Source organism: Oryctolagus cuniculus, chromosome 6 (assembly GCF_051225735.1).
Source record: "Oryctolagus cuniculus isolate XC-2025 breed Fujian yellow rabbit chromosome 6, ASM5122573v1, whole genome shotgun sequence".
In the NCBI taxonomy this organism is placed as follows: domain Eukaryota; kingdom Metazoa; phylum Chordata; class Mammalia; order Lagomorpha; family Leporidae; genus Oryctolagus; species Oryctolagus cuniculus.
Window position 1 is genome coordinate 159,223,247 of NC_142872.1, and position 15,043 is coordinate 159,238,289.

Genomic DNA, 15,043 nt, shown 5'->3' on the forward strand with positions numbered 1-15,043 from the left:
TTCCTTTCAAACTGAATTAAGCATTGGGCTCTTTTGTTAACCCACTGAACTCCCACCTGTCACTTCACCTCCCTGACACATACACACATCACACGCATACCTAAGGACACACACACACACACACACACACATACACACCCCACTCCTTTTCTACTGAACACGTCCCCAGAAATGCTGCCATTGCGTCTGAGGCCATGAGCCCCTAGGGAAACAAAGAAGAGAAACCAGGGACCCCTGGAGGAACAGAGAGGAAGGCATCTGGGGCCCAGAGTGGGGGCAGAAACGAGGGGCCCTCCAACAGACCACCTTTAAGCGATGGTCAGCCCAGCTGACCGACAGGCTGAAGCTGCCCTTGGAGATGTGCAGGCGAGCAGGCCAGCACGAGGCAGTGCACCAAAAAGCAGCCGTCGCCAGCCTGGTGCATCAGACTCCCGACAGTGGAGACTGTGCACGTGGACTGCGGCCGTCAGAGGTTGCGCTGGTGCCCCAGCCACCGTGACCAAGCAGAAAAGTCAGCCTGAGCTCACCCAGCTTACTCAGTGTGCAAGGGAACCCAAAAATCCACATTTGTATATGATTTGTAAACGCTGGCAATACTTTCCAAACAATTTAAAAAAAAAAGAAAAACACACTCTGTGGGCCAAACTAACTTGGTCTGTGGGCAGCGTGACCTCTGCATGGGAGCACCCGGCTATTTCAGTTGTGTAAACACCAGGCCCCGGGTCGGGCCCGAGGGCAGTGTGGTGCGGCGGGAGGATCCTGCATTTCCAGGCAGACACTGGGCTTCCAGACGCACTCGCTGGCTACGTGACTCTGAGCACGTCATGCAAAGACCTCGATCAGACCAGCGCCCCGTGAGCGCTGGGGTCTAAACACGGCAGAACACGGGAGAGAAGCTGTCCACGCCGTTGGTTTGTGCTGTTTGTCTCAGGTTCACCCTCCTTCACAACAGGGTCTCTGTCCTGTCCACTCCCATCCTCAGAGCAGAGGGCGGGTCCCCTCCCAGGCCCAGACCCCAGTGGGCAGGCTGAGGGAGCCTGAATTCAAGCAAGGTCTTTGGAGCAGCCCAGCTTCGAGTCCCAGCCCACTGCTGCCTGGTGCTGGGACTGCACGGAGAACCCTGCTGGGACTGCTCCCTCACCATGCAGACTGTGACGGAGAAGGCCAGGTGCTCCGGGCAGACGGGACAAGCTAAGGGATTTGCACGTGGTAGGGGCTCAGTCAACATTAGGCCTGCCCCCGCCACCAGCTCACATCCCTCTCGCCTGCCCTCTGTCCATGCACACACCCACCCCCCATCCATCATCTTTCCACCCCTCCCTCCTTCCAGCCATCCATCTACCCACCTACTCATCCATCCCTCTATCCCTCCATCCATCTACCTGCCTACTCCTGTATCCCTCCATCCACCCATCCCTCCATCCATCCCCCATCCCTCCCTTCCTCCCTCCCTCTCTCCCCTCCTCCCTCCCTCCCTCCTCCATCCATCCTTTCCTCCCTCCCTCCATCCATTCTTCCCTTCTTCCTCCTCTTTCCCTCTCTTATTCCATCTTCCCATCTGCTCATCCCTCCCTGCATCCCTCCACCCATCCATCACTCACCCTCCCACCCCTCCCTCTCTCCCACCCTCCCTCCTTCCATCCATCTACCCTCCATTCCTCCTCCATCCATCCTCCATTCATCCACCCATCCACCCACCCAGTGACTCACTCACATGGAGGACCTAGGTGAGTGACAGAAGAGTGAGGGCGTTATAAGGTGTGCCCCACTGTTGCCGCCCTCACAGGGCATGCTGAGGGCAGTAAGGCCCCCGTGGCAGAGCGAGGTGGCCTGAGATCCTGGGAGGCCTTTAGTGAGAAGAAAGCTAACTTGGTCACGCCCAGACTTGCAAATCTGAGCTGAGTGAGGAGTTGTGACGGAAATTTGACCAGCCTTGCCGTCTTGCCAGGAGCCAGCCTTTTGATGGTTGGCAAGCAGGGCAAAGAGGAGTGGACCCTTGAGCCTGCCGGTGGGAGTGTGCACAGCCATCACATACGCGCTGAGCCCGCCCACCTGTGGCAGGCTGGCTGCGGGAGGCACAGCAGCACCAGCCCACGTCCCCACCCCAAGCCTGAGGGAGCCCAGAGAACCTTCCAGATGCAGTGCTTCTCAAACTTGGATGCAAGTTGATTCCCTTGGAGAGCTCCAAAAATTCCTGGGGTGGTCCAAACCAGAAAACCCACGGGGCCAGGCCCACCCCTGTGTGTTCTGGCGCATGGCGTGGGCTCAAACATTTTTTTCTAGAATTTATTTCTGTATTTGAATGACTGAGTTACAGAGAGAGAAGGAGGGAGGAAGGGAGAGAGAGAGAGAGAGAGAGAGAGAGAGAGATCTTCCATCTGCTGGTTCACTCCCCAGGTGGTTGCAACAGTCAGGGCTGGACCAGGCTGAAGCCAGGAGCCAGGAACTGCATCCGGGTCTCCCACATGGGTGCGAGGGTCCAAGCACTTGGGCCATCTTCCACTGATTTCCCAGATGCATTAGCAGGGAGCTGGATCAGAAGTGGAGCATCCAGGGCTCAGACTGGTACCCCTATGGGATGCTGGCATCGCAGGCAATGGCTTAACCCACTGCACCCAACACGAGCACCTTGGGCGCTTTTTAAAGGGCCGCAGGAGGTTGCATTGTGCAGTAAGAGAGAGGATCACCGTGCTAAGGATGACCAAGCAGCTGCCCTGACTTCTACCACCAAGTCTCCATGCACAGGGGCAGAGCCCAAGAAGAGCCCACCCCCTCTCTCCACTTCCAGCACACACACACACACACACACACACACACTCACATCGTCCTGAGGGCGCAGCCACTGGTGCCCCAGAACACAGAGCTGAGCGAGTCACCCATGCTTCCTCTGCTTGCTTATTTTTCCTTTTTGCTCATTTCCCTCCCCCCCTCCCTGGCATCGGGTAGGAAGGAAGGGGCAGTGGAGTCAGATCCCCTGCGTGTGAGCCCAGACCTATCAGTCACCGGCTTCGTGGCCTTGAGCGGGCGGGCCCCTGATGCTCTGGGCTTTCCCGTCTGCAGGGAAGGAGCCGAGCTGTGCCTGTGAGGTCACGGGCAGCCTCGTGGTGCCTGGCATGGATCAGGTGGGCAGGAGGTGTGGCCGCCCTCCTTCCCCCACCGCCTCTGCCGGCCACCACACCTCGGCATACCGCAGCCTCTGCAGGCCTCCCTCTGTTGTCATCTGGGCTTGGGTTTTGCCCCATGTAGAAGTGAAGGCGCCATCGTGGTGGCGTTTCCTTGTAGAACAGAGGAAGCAATGCAACCTGCACACCACACAGCACATGTGGCGCGTGCAGGAGCTGGTACTTAGGAAACTTCACCCTTGCTGAGTGCTGCGACGGCGGTTCCCGCTGGCAACCGCCTCCAGGCAAAGCCGGGGGCTGCAGACTCAAGCCATCCTTCCTCAGACGGGCGCTCTTGCTTCTGCCGGAGCTCTCCACCTGCGTTTGCAGACGTTGTTCCCAGCTGGGCATCAAGAGTGACATCTGCCCCAACAGCCCCCAGGTCGCTCCCTGGAACCCCAGGTTTGCATAAACAATGCCCCCGGGCGCTGGAGTCACCACCTGCACCTCACAGTATCTCTGACCTGGCTCTCCGGCCGGCAGGTGACTACATCCAGGGCCGAGCTCGTCTCCTCCTGGCTGCAGGACCCTCCCCGGCCCCAGCCAGCACCAGCTCTTGCTGGGTTCCTGGCCTCTTGATGCTGCCCCGGCCTCTTTTCTGTCTGGTCTCTGCTCAGCCTGAATGTTCTTGCGAAGCCCAAAGCATTTCATTCACCCAGCAGTCACTTATTGAGCACCTACTGTGTGCTCTAACAACTTTGCATCTTAGGCTGATCCTACAGGGAGGCCTCCTCCAACCTCATCTCCTTCCCCTCCTCTGCCCTCCCCCCTCTCCTGTCCCCTCCCCATCCTTCCACCCGAGGTAGGTCACCTGCCTTCTAGAAGGTTCCAGGACCCAGGCTGGCTCACTTCCTCACTCCCACCCAGTCTTTGTGGCAGTACTGTCATCCCCAGTGAGGTTTTCTCCGTCCATCTGAATAGATTAGAAGCTGCCTCCTCCCAACACCCCTCCCTGCTCCACTTTTCTCTGGGACACTTGTCCCTGTCACCATTCCCTATGGCCTCTTTGTCTTTCCTCTACCACCCTCTGCATGTGAGCTCTTGGAGGGCCCAGCTGTTGTGTGTTTTCCCCGCAGCTGAGTGCCCAGCACCTGGACCGCTGTGTAGAGACTGCTGCTTTCTGATGCACTCTGCTTGCCTACCCAGAATGCAGAGCAGCATCAGGCTTTGTGCCAGGTGGGGGGGACGGGACAGGAAGCAAGGCCCCTGGGACCCCAGCCCTGGGGAGGCTCTGTCCTCTCTCCCCAGTGCCCAGCTGCGAGGGCACTCCCACCCTCTCTGTGCTCAGGTCCCAGCAAAGCCCCCGCCTCCGGGAGCCACCCCTTTTGCATCTCCCTGCCTGGGACTTTGGAGTGCTCCCTCGCCCGTGTTGGGAGCGGTGCCCCAGGGACTTGGGGTTGGGGTTGGGGTTGGGGTTGGGGTGTGACCCAGCCGTGGGAGGCGGCCATAGAGGCCCCCTCCGGGCCTGACTCGGCCACCCCCACCCCCGTGTTTGCAGAGGTGGTCGGCGTGGGCTGCATCCTGGACGGGGTGCGCTACGACAACGGCGAGTCCTTCCAGCCCAACTGCAAATACAACTGCACGTGCATCGACGGCACCGTGGGCTGCACCCCGCAGTGTCTCAGCGCGCGCCCCCCGCGCCTCTGGTGCCGCCGCCCGCGGCGAGTGAAGGTGCCCGGCAGCTGCTGCGAGCAGTGGGTGTGCGAGGAGGATGCGAGGAGGCCACGCAAGGCCACGCCCCGCGACACCGGGGCCTTCGGTGGGTGCCGGGCCTCCAGGGAACAGGAGCCGGGGGAGGGGAGGCTGTGACCTGTGGAACTGCCACCGCCTGGGAACCACTCCAACCCCTGAGCCTGACCCCCGCCCCGCCTCTTACCAGCTGTGTGACCTGGGAAAGTCACGTCTCCTCTGAGACCCGATTTTCCCATCTGTAAAATGGGAATAATATCACTCGCCCTGCCTGTCTCATGGATCCTCCCAGCATAAAATAAGGAGATGCTTTGGAAAGAACAAAACCTTACACACGCAATCCTTTGTGAGGCTAGTCAAGAGCTTGGGTGGGGGAGTAGAGGAGGGGTGTGTCTCTAGTGGGGGAAGACACAAGCAGCAGGTGCAAGCGAGGGCAGGGCTCCAGTAGAAGCTTCGTGATGGCTTGAGTGCCACCCACCCCCACGTACTTGCAATGGAGAATGGGTGAGCAGGTGAGGTTTAAGCCAGGTAAACCAGATAGGAGGAAGCCCTGAACAGGAAGGGTACAGACAGGTTTGTTTGTTGCACCACTGACTCCTGGAGCCTGGCCCAGGACCAGACACTTAGTAGGTACCCAATCAGTGTTTGTCATATAGATGGATGGATGGATAAATGGATGGATGATTGGATAGTGAGATGGGTGGGTGATGGAGGGAGAGATAGATGGATGATGAGTGGATTGGTGGATGGATGGCTGATGAATGGATGGATAGATGGGTGGGTGAATGGATGATAAACGGATTGGTGAATGGGATGATGATGACTGAATTGGTCAGTGAAATGATGGATGGTGAATGGATGGGTGATGAATGGATGGATAGATGGATGATGAATGGATGGGTGGATGGATGGGTAGACAGAAAGATGAATGGATGGATGATACATGGATTGGTGAATGGGATGATGATGACTGAATTGGTCAGTGAAATGATGGATGGGTGATGAATGGATGGATGGAGGGATGGATGGGTAGATGGAAAGATGAATGGATGGATAATAAATGGATTGGTGAATGGTGTGATGGGGAATGAATGGGTGAGTGGACTGATGGATGGGTGATGAATGGATGGATGGAGGGATGGATGGGTAGATGGAAAGATGAATGGATGGATGATAAATGGATTGGTGATGGGTGATGGGGAATGAATGGGTGAGTGGACTGATGGATGGGTGGGTGGATGGGCTAATATGGACCTGAACTAGGGCAGCGGGAGTACATGTGCTGAGGATGGAACCAACGAAGAGGTGATGCCAAGACTGAAGGTCCTGGCATCGATCCAATGCCAATGTGTAGGGGGCAGTGAGTGAAAACAGGGTGACTCCCAGGGCTCATCCTTATCTAGGACAGAATACAAGAGAAGGAACATGTTTGGGGCCCAGGGGATCTGCCTGGGGTGAGACAGGCTGGCTTGGACGGGTGGAAGCAGGGTGCCCTGCCTATGAGACCATAAAGAGGTGCGCCCACTGGAGACAGTCTCGGAGGAGGGAGCGAGCCCTGGCGTCATCTGCTTGGAGCCGGTGGAGGGAGATGGCCGAGGGATGCTACTGGGGGCAGGGGACCAGGCTGACCTCTGAGCGCTGGGCCGTGGGCGGGAGACAAGGAGGTGACGGGAGACAAGGAGGGTCAAGAGGAGGACCAGGGGCCTCTGTGCCATTTCTAGAGAGAAGTCTGTGCCAGGCAAGTGGCCATGAAGGACTGAGGGAAGGAACAGAGTTTGGGCTCTGTTTTTCATTAAAAGCGCGTGGGATCGCTCGGGGGCTCAGGGGCTTTGTCGACTCCTCAGCACTGGTGCCGCCGGCACTTGGCTGGGTGCTTCTCTGGGGTGGGGGCTGTTGCCTGCACTGCCAGAGGTCAGCAGCACCTCCTGCCCTGACAACCCCAAACACTCCTCACATCGCCCCATGCGGCTCTGGGGGCAGCAGTGCCCAGGGGGCGCTGCAGGGACAGCCCGGTCCCCAGCGGGCCTAAGGCAGTGGGGCAGCTGTCTCACCACAGCCCCCTCAGCAGGGCCACGGCAGGGTCACGGGGAGGGGCGAGGCAGAGGCCAGCTGCCCATCGGGTGTGGCCCAGTGACCCCGTTCTGGCCGGCACAGGCTGAGCCCCTGCAATGCTGCCCAGCTGACCCAGAAACCCAAGCTCTTGATCCTCCCTAGCACCACCTCCCAGATGCTCACAGCCCGGCTCAGCCGAGCCCGGCTCTCCTCTGCCATCAGACGCTCCTCCCCCCACCCCCACCCCAGTCTCGCAGGCTTCTCCCTTTCCCAGTCACACTCCGGAGTTCCCTGCACAGGTCCGGGGGTGCAGTGTGTGCCACACTGAATGTCCCTCTTTCTTTCTCCTTCTGATCCACCGTAGACTCCTCCCTCCCGGGCTTCTTGCCTCTCCCCTGTCCTGCCCACCCACCGCAAGGACGCCCTACCCCCTTCCATCCTTCCCTCTCCCCCTTCCTGCCTCTCTGCCTGCTGCTCCCTCCCTGGTGCTCGCCAGCGTGTGCACGGTGGGTGAGCCTCCTGTTATCTTGTACATCGGGCGGCGGCATCTCTCTGCGGGCAGCCCTCTTGCTGCCTTGTCACCTACGTCGGCCCCTCCTCCCTCTAGATGTTGGCACATATACCTGCCAATAGAACCCCCAGGGGTCAGTGACTGAGCCAGCCAAAGGTCAAGTAACCACACAAGCTTGCAGCGACCGACGGATGGCTAAGGGCCAGGACCAGCCGGACAATTTCACACGTGTGCGGTCGGCTCCCGACTGTTCCCTGGAAGGGCTATGCTGCTGGCAACTCCATCTGATGTGGGCTTTGGGGGTGGGGTGGGAGGGGGAGGGGAGAGCCAGCTGGTTGGAAGTTTGGCAGCTCATAGACAGCAGTGCCGGGGGCTGCAAGCCGAAGCCTGATGCCCCCTGAACGCTATGCCCTGGTATGGTGTGATGAGGTGTCAGGAGCCAGGCTACAGAGACTCACCTGTGACCCTCCCCCAGATACACGGAACCTCTGCAGAGGCAGGCTGCGTGTCTCCTTAACCCCCTCTTCCCAGCACCCAGCAAGGTGCTCTGTGTGTACCCAGCCAGCCCTGCAAGGCAGATGTGATTGTTCCCAGGAGGAGAGCGAGGCCAGCGGGGGCTGTGTAAGGTGACACAGCTTGTGGGTGGCAGAGCAGGTGAACCTGGGGCCGCCAGTCTCTAAGGAGGGCTTCCTTCAGGGTTTCCATGTGGCCACCAGATGGCTGACAGACCCAAGGGTCCTAGACCGTGCCCTCCTCTTCCGCTGCTGGGAAGCCCACTGGCTCTGCTGTGGGGAGGAACAGCCCGGTCCCCCGCCCCACCCCAGTCCCCAATCCTGGATGTGGTGATGGAAGGGTTAGGGACGGGTGAGGTCGGAGCTTCATGGGGAATGTGGTCTCTCTGCAGAGGTGGCGGGCGAGGTGGAGCCGTGGCACAGTAACTGTATCGCCTACACCAGCCCTTGGAGCCCCTGCTCCACCAGCTGTGGCCTGGGGATCTCGACTCGGATCTCCAACGTGAACGCTCGGTGCTGGCCAGAACAGGAGAGCCGCCTGTGCAACCTGCGACCCTGTGATGTGGACATCCGCCATCATATCAAGGTGGGTCCAGAGCGGGGCTGACCTCTTGCTCTTCCCAGACAAGCCCGGCCTCCGGGCCTGACGCCGGGGCTTCCTCGTGGGGGCCGTTGACACAGTGGGAGTCAGTAGCCCAGCTGGCAGGGTCTGCCGTCGCCGACATCTGGGACAATCCATGTCACCAGGCTGGTGAATTTCACTCATCAGAAGTTTCTGTGATTCCTATTGGCAGAACCAAGGTCACAGGAAATTCAGGGCTCCCTTGAAATGACCGAGGGCCTCTCCCTGACTTCTGTCCTCCCTCTACTCCCACGCCTGCCCACATCCGCCTCTACCGGGGCGTAAGACAGCCGTGCTCAGTGACAGGAGGGCTCTGGAGCGTGGGCGCCGCTGCATGCAGCCATCCGTGCACTGTGGCTGACTGTGGCCAGTCGCCCCCCTCCGAGCCTCAGGCCCTCAGTATTGGAGTACTGGAGTTCAGCTCTGAAATCCCTTCCAGCTCTGGGAGTCGATGATAATTAAAATAAATCGACTGAGCTCCGGCCCTCAGAGCTAAACATGGATCTGATCTGCCTAGTCCAAGGCCTCCTCACTCATTGGCCTCACACTGGCCTGCCCGGTATCACAGCAAAACCAAGCTCAGCACCGGCCCCGGGCTTGCAGCCTTCTCGGGATACTAAGGAAAAGGCGGTGCAGCTGACGAGACAGCCCCGCTTCCCATGATCCTCTTCAGACATCCAACACTGCCCCGATTCCTGGGCCGCGTCTGCAGCCATCTCTCGGTTGGTCGGCCGGATCCACCCACCCTCTTTCTTCTCTTCTCTCTTCTGCTTCTTCTCTGAGCATTTCCTCCTGCCACAGGGGCCTCCGTATGCTGGGTGCTCAGCACACAGTGGTCCTTGGTAGACACCTCTCACCTGAAATCATGAGTGGAAAAGACACCAACAGCAGGGGACTCGGGAGCTGAGATGCTGAGCTGAGAGACGGTTCTACCACAAAGCAGAGGCACATCTCACTGCAGGCTTACGGCTCCCGCCCAATTCTGTTTCCATAGTTACCATTCTAAGGGATCCCTCCAACTGGGGAAGTGTCATGTCCCACATAGCCTACACCTCTGCTCCACCCCAGCTCCATCAGTCTGGAGTAGACCCCAGGCACGATTCATGCAATGAGTTTGGGAAATGATCACGATGTACAAGGCATGCAATGAGCCACAGACACAGAGCCCCCAGCATCAAAGCACCCACAGCACCTTCGATTCAAGTCCATCCAGGTGAATGGAGTGGGAGGCCGTGGGGAGAGGGGGTTAGGGCAGAGCACGGCTGCTGTGTACGGCGTCCCTGGGTTCACTCGACTCCCCAGGCTGCTGAGGCTGTGATGAATGACTGGGCAGAAACATGGAAGGAAAGGGAAGGGACAGGCAGTCAGATACAACCCACGCAAAGCAATGCTCCTCTGTGCTTCCCGGTTTACTTGTGCTGAACACGGCTGGACCACACTGGACTTGATAATGTTCCTCCTTGCTTGAAGGTGCTGAGGAGCCAGAAGGAAGATGAGGTGCCCCGGGAGAACTGGGGGTGTGGAGGGAAGGCTGGTGGGTGCTCATCCTCTGAGCACACCGACTCAAACTGCCTTTCCTTTCCTGCAGGCAGGGAAGAAGTGTCTGGCTGTGTACCAGCCAGAGGTGCCCATGAACTTCACGCTCGCCGGCTGTGTCAGCACCCGCTCCTACCAACCCAAGTACTGTGGGGTCTGCACGGACGACAGGTGCTGCATACCCTACAAGTCCAAGACCATCAGCGTGTCCTTCCAGTGCCCCAGCGGGCCTGGCTTCTCCCGCCAGGTCCAGTGGATTAACGCTTGCTTCTGCAACCTGAGCTGCCGGAATCCCAATGACATCTTTGCTGACTTGGAATCTTACCCCGACTTCTCAGAAATCGCCAATTAGGCAGACACACAACACATGGTGCAGAGTCTGGCCAGCCCTCCGTGGCCAGCAACTTTCACAATTGGTTCTTCCTCAGCCAGCTTCCTACTCACTTCTCACTAGCCTGGTAATGGCTCATGGCCTCCTTTATTTCTCAGACCACCCGGATGACCCATGACGGTGCTGCTCCAGCCCAGACTGCGTCCCCTCCATGGCAGGCTCCTGCAGCCACTCCAAAGAAAAGGCCCGATTCTGGCTTCTCAGGACAAAGCCCACGCCTGGTCCAGCCTGTCCAGGTTGCTGGGAGCCCTGCTCGGTCTTGTCTGAACTGCAAGGAGTGGGGGGCAGCCAGACTTGCGATCTCATTAATTCCTCTTTAGAGGACAAATCACAGAATGCGCCCCATTCAGAAACACGGGCGGGCTCGGGGGCTACAGTTCCTTGGGCCCTACCAAGTGGCACTCGAATGCTCCCGTCACACCCCAAGACTAGCTCTGACGCCAAAGACTCGTGCATGCTGAGGTCACCAGGCATTTGCCAGGTGAGGTGAATGGCTGCTTGGTTTGGATTTGTAAGGGAAAGTTGCATCCACTAACCTGAGCACTGCTAGAAGTTAGGTTTCTCTTCACCCATTCTAGAGAGTCCCAGTTGGGTTCATTCCAGTGAGAAATGCGATTTGACAAACTTTATTCATGCTCGTGGAAAAAAAAAAAAGTCAATACCCCAGGGACAGGGCAAGGTCAGCCAAGTTCAGAGGCAGCCATTGACTGACAGGGCTTCAGGCTGTGGGCCTGGCCCTTCTTGCATCCCAGGTCTCTCCTGCCAGAGGGGCTCATGGGAGTTGACAGAACCCCTGTGGGTGGTGTCTGGAACATTCCTTTCTTTTAGGGGCCTTGGGAGGTGCCACTGAAGTCCAGGCCACCCCCACCTATGATGACCAAAGACAGGTACAGGTGTGCCGTGGATCACCCAAGAAGTGGGTGCAGCCTGCCTCCCTCCAGAGCGGAGCCTACAGGACCACAAAGGGCCTGGAACCTGGACCAGCACACATCTGTGTCTGTGGCAGGAACCCCTGGCACGGCTTCGGGTCTGCTGACCAATGGGCTGTCCAGTTTTCTGGTCTGAACACAGGGGTTGACCTCTGTAGAAATGGACAGACGTTGGAGCAGGTGTTATAACCCCAAAGCGGGTAGAGGTAAAAGGGAGGGAAGGCTATGATCCATGGAAATGAAGCCATCACTTATTTTGTTAGTAAAAGACCATTCTTGCTGTTGCGGTTCTTGCAACACCTCTGCATGCCCTGCACTGTTCTCAGGGCTCCACATCCCCCAGCTCACCGACTCCGCATGGTCATGGGCAGCCAATCCCGTCAGGCCTTGGGCTCCTACAAGTGTGAAATGGGAGCTCCGAGAGGCAGGCGAGGAAACTTGACCAGAGTCACCCAGCTGGTGGGGGAGGGACTGGGACTCAGAGCCAAGAGGGACTGACTTGATAGCTCCTGCTCCCTGCCCCCCCCCACACTTCTTTTAGAGCTTCCGAAAGCGTAGGATAGGAACGCATAGAGGAATCGCCATGTCCTACTTTGACGTTTCACTCTTCTCTTCCCCAGAGAGGACAGTCCGGGTGTTTGATGTCAGGTACCCAAAAAGGCAGGGGGGATAGACAGAAGTCCACGCATTCCTTATAGATCACCTCCCCCTTTACACCAGAACCAGCCCGCTTCATGCATTCAAAAGTGACTCTGTCCACCCAGCACTGCACATTGAATACTCACGCACGGCTACTCACGAGGGACTCGTGTGCACCGCCCGGGGGATTCCTGAGCAGAAGGAACAGGGAACGGACCCTCCTACTGTGACCTCCCGAGAGCCTAGCCAGCGCTAGGCAGACCGTGGTGCTCAAACATATCCGATGAATTCCTGTTGTATGTGTTCCGACTTCTATTCCGAAGCTCTCCCTGCCAGGGTTTACGTGAAAATCCAATTTTCACCAGCCAAACCTTCTCTTAAGAGCCATATGGAAAGAGATGGCTAACGTTTTAAAGGAACGTGGAGTGGTTTGCATTCCTGTGTCGCGTCTTCTGGGTGCACGTTGTGGGTTTTCTTCCAGGGCAAACAGCTGCGTCCGTGAATCACAAGGCTAGGCGTGAGCTGATTCCACCTGAAATATTCAAGAAAACCCCTGGTCCTACTGAACTGGTGTTCTGATTTGGGAAACTGAACAGAGCTTCCCAGGTCATTGTAGGCACGGCGGGAGGGACTGGGGGTCATCCCGAGAGTGGGTGGGGGGTGATGTTGGGAACGCGCCAGCTCCTGGTGGCTTTGGGAAAATAACCTGCCCCACGCAGGGCCTGGAGAGAATTCTGGAATCCACGGAGTGAGATCAGGAGGAAGACCTTTTCCACAACTGTGTGGCCCGCTGCTGAGAATGACAATCGTTAATGAAAAACCTCCTCTGACCGAGTGCTTACTGGAGCCAAGCACCACGTTACACTGTGCGTGATCTTACTATGGCGGCCGCTTGTGTCTGCTTCTCTTCTCTATTCCGCACGCGGAGAAGCCAGGACTCCAGGAAGCTGGGACATCAGCCAAATCACTGCTGCAGCCCAGGCCCCCGCTGGTGCTCCTCTGCCTTGCTCTCGGGAGGACCCAAGGCACGGCCCGAACAGCTCCTGTTGGAGAACCCATCGGCTGGGGGTGCAAAGAGGCCAAGGGCTCCTCGCGGTCTCTCTGATCCTTTGTAACTCCACAATCTGACACAGGAGAGAGAACCTCACATTACTGCTTAGGATGAAGCTCTGGTGTGCCGCGGTGGAGACGGAGGGGGCTCGGGATTCATCAAACCACTCTTTCTGAAGCTTAGCGAACTTTATTATGAGCATATGGTGACGGCTTAGCGTGTGCCAGCCTTGCACTACGTACGTTAAGTGCTGAATCTCATGGAACCCTCATAGCAAACCCCAAGACACGGAATTGCTTGTGTTTGTCTTAGAAGACGAGCTGTGCTTCCTAGAGGCTATGTCATTGGCTCAGGCTCTTTCCAGCCAGCAAATGGCAGACCGGGATGGCAAACCCAGGATTCTCCGACCCCTGAGCCGTCTCTCCTAATGCCACACCTGGGTCTCCTGGCACTCGATCAGGAGGTAGGATTTCTCCAAGAGGTGCTTAACTGACAATCGCCGCCATCTCAACTCTGCAGTGACTCAGAGAGTGATCAAAGGAAGCCGATGCAAAGGCCAGGACAGTCTGGGATCTCAGTGACAGCGGCTGTGTAGCCGAAGGGACTGTGCACACGTAGTGTGGCTCGTACCACGATGTTGATCATGTCGCCGCTTTTCAAATACTTATTTTTGATGCAAAATAACCCGCACGATAACCCTGCCCGTGAGCGAGCGAGAACTTTGTCCGTGTCTCTCTGTACCTCTCGATGTGTATATATGTATGTATCTATTTTTAAGCTGTGACTTAATATTAACTATTTCTACTGCCACTTTTGTTAAGTGACCAAAACTATGAAACGTCTTAGACTTTCTCACAGAGGGCCCACAGCCCTCGGGCCGTCCGCCATGTCTTAGAGCATCCCTCCTCTTGCTCGTGATGTGTGTAGCATGCAACGTGTTTGTTCATCGCAAATGGTTTTTGTCCCGCAAATCCCCTGTGTAAGCTTCTTTCCTTAAAGCAATAAACCTTCAGCAGAGCAACCCCTGGATGTGGTGGCTTTCTCATCTCCTCGGTTACGAGGAGGTGGTGCTGCACCATTGAGTGCATTCAATGACTGCCGGGTGGTGGACACAGGTCTCAGTGCGTTACGCATGGAAACAATGATAGCTTAGATGGGCTTGGAAACATCAGTTCTAGGAGTCAGAGCAGAGCAGAGCTGCCAATGCGTTCCGGATGAAAGACGTCACGTGAATACACAGTGGAGGTTTGGGGCATTCACGCACCCACTCACACGTTCATTTCTTCAATGCCATTCTACTCCCCATCTGGACTGAGGGTTCCCCGGAGGTCAGGGACTGCTATGTCTGCACAGCAGGGTGCGTGGCACGTGGCCAGTGCTGCTTGCCGAGGGCTCCAGGGGAGCACCTGCAGGGGTGAGGGGGGCTGCTGGACACAGTGGAGACGGACCTGACTTCGGGGGGCCAGGTGGACTTTGACACACAGGTCGAGTGTCCCTAACCTGAGATGTTCCAAAGCCCAAAGGGATGCGCACGACGCTGCAGGTTTGTCCGCATTTCAGAGTTCAGACTTTCAGGTTACGGAGGGATAACTCGCAGAGCCTGGGCACACATTGCAAAACCAAAGAACCCTGAATCTGAAGCACGTCTCTCCCACGCATTCCGGGTACGGGCTGCTCAGCGTGCGTTACTCCTTCCCGGAGTGAGCCCTTGGCAGTCTCAGCTTCCTCGGCTGTGGAATGCAGGCGACAGAACCGGCCTCTTGGTGGGATCCGCATCACGCACTGCACAAGCTTAAATAGAGCTCGGGACACGGTCGGCACGGAGTGACCCGTCTGCTGCCTGCCCAGTCCCAGTCCCAGTCCCCCGGTAAAAGAGGGCTTATCCACAAGTTACAATTTCTACCAATGTGCTTACGTATTTCTTTAGAAGTAGCAAGTAAGATATGTCAC

General features: G+C 57.5%; 1 protein-coding gene across 3 annotated transcripts in view; it reads left to right on the plus strand.

The window, feature by feature from the left end:
* CCN4 (cellular communication network factor 4) overlaps nucleotides 1–14,114 on the plus strand; it is a 31,253-nt gene extending 17,139 nt beyond the window's left edge. For 2 of the 3 annotated variants that reach the window (XM_070075860.2, XM_089335720.1), the window contains exons 3-5: nucleotides 4,660–4,920; nucleotides 8,318–8,511; nucleotides 10,136–14,114. In XM_070075860.2, coding sequence (XP_069931961.1) covers nucleotides 4,660–4,920; nucleotides 8,318–8,511; nucleotides 10,136–10,435 — 755 coding nt within the window. In that variant the 3' untranslated portion in view covers nucleotides 10,436–14,114. The remainder of the gene's footprint in view (nucleotides 1–4,659; nucleotides 4,921–8,317; nucleotides 8,512–10,135) is intronic. The other variant, XM_089335721.1, reaches the window with a different exon arrangement.
* Nucleotides 14,115–15,043: the final 929 nt, after the last annotated feature.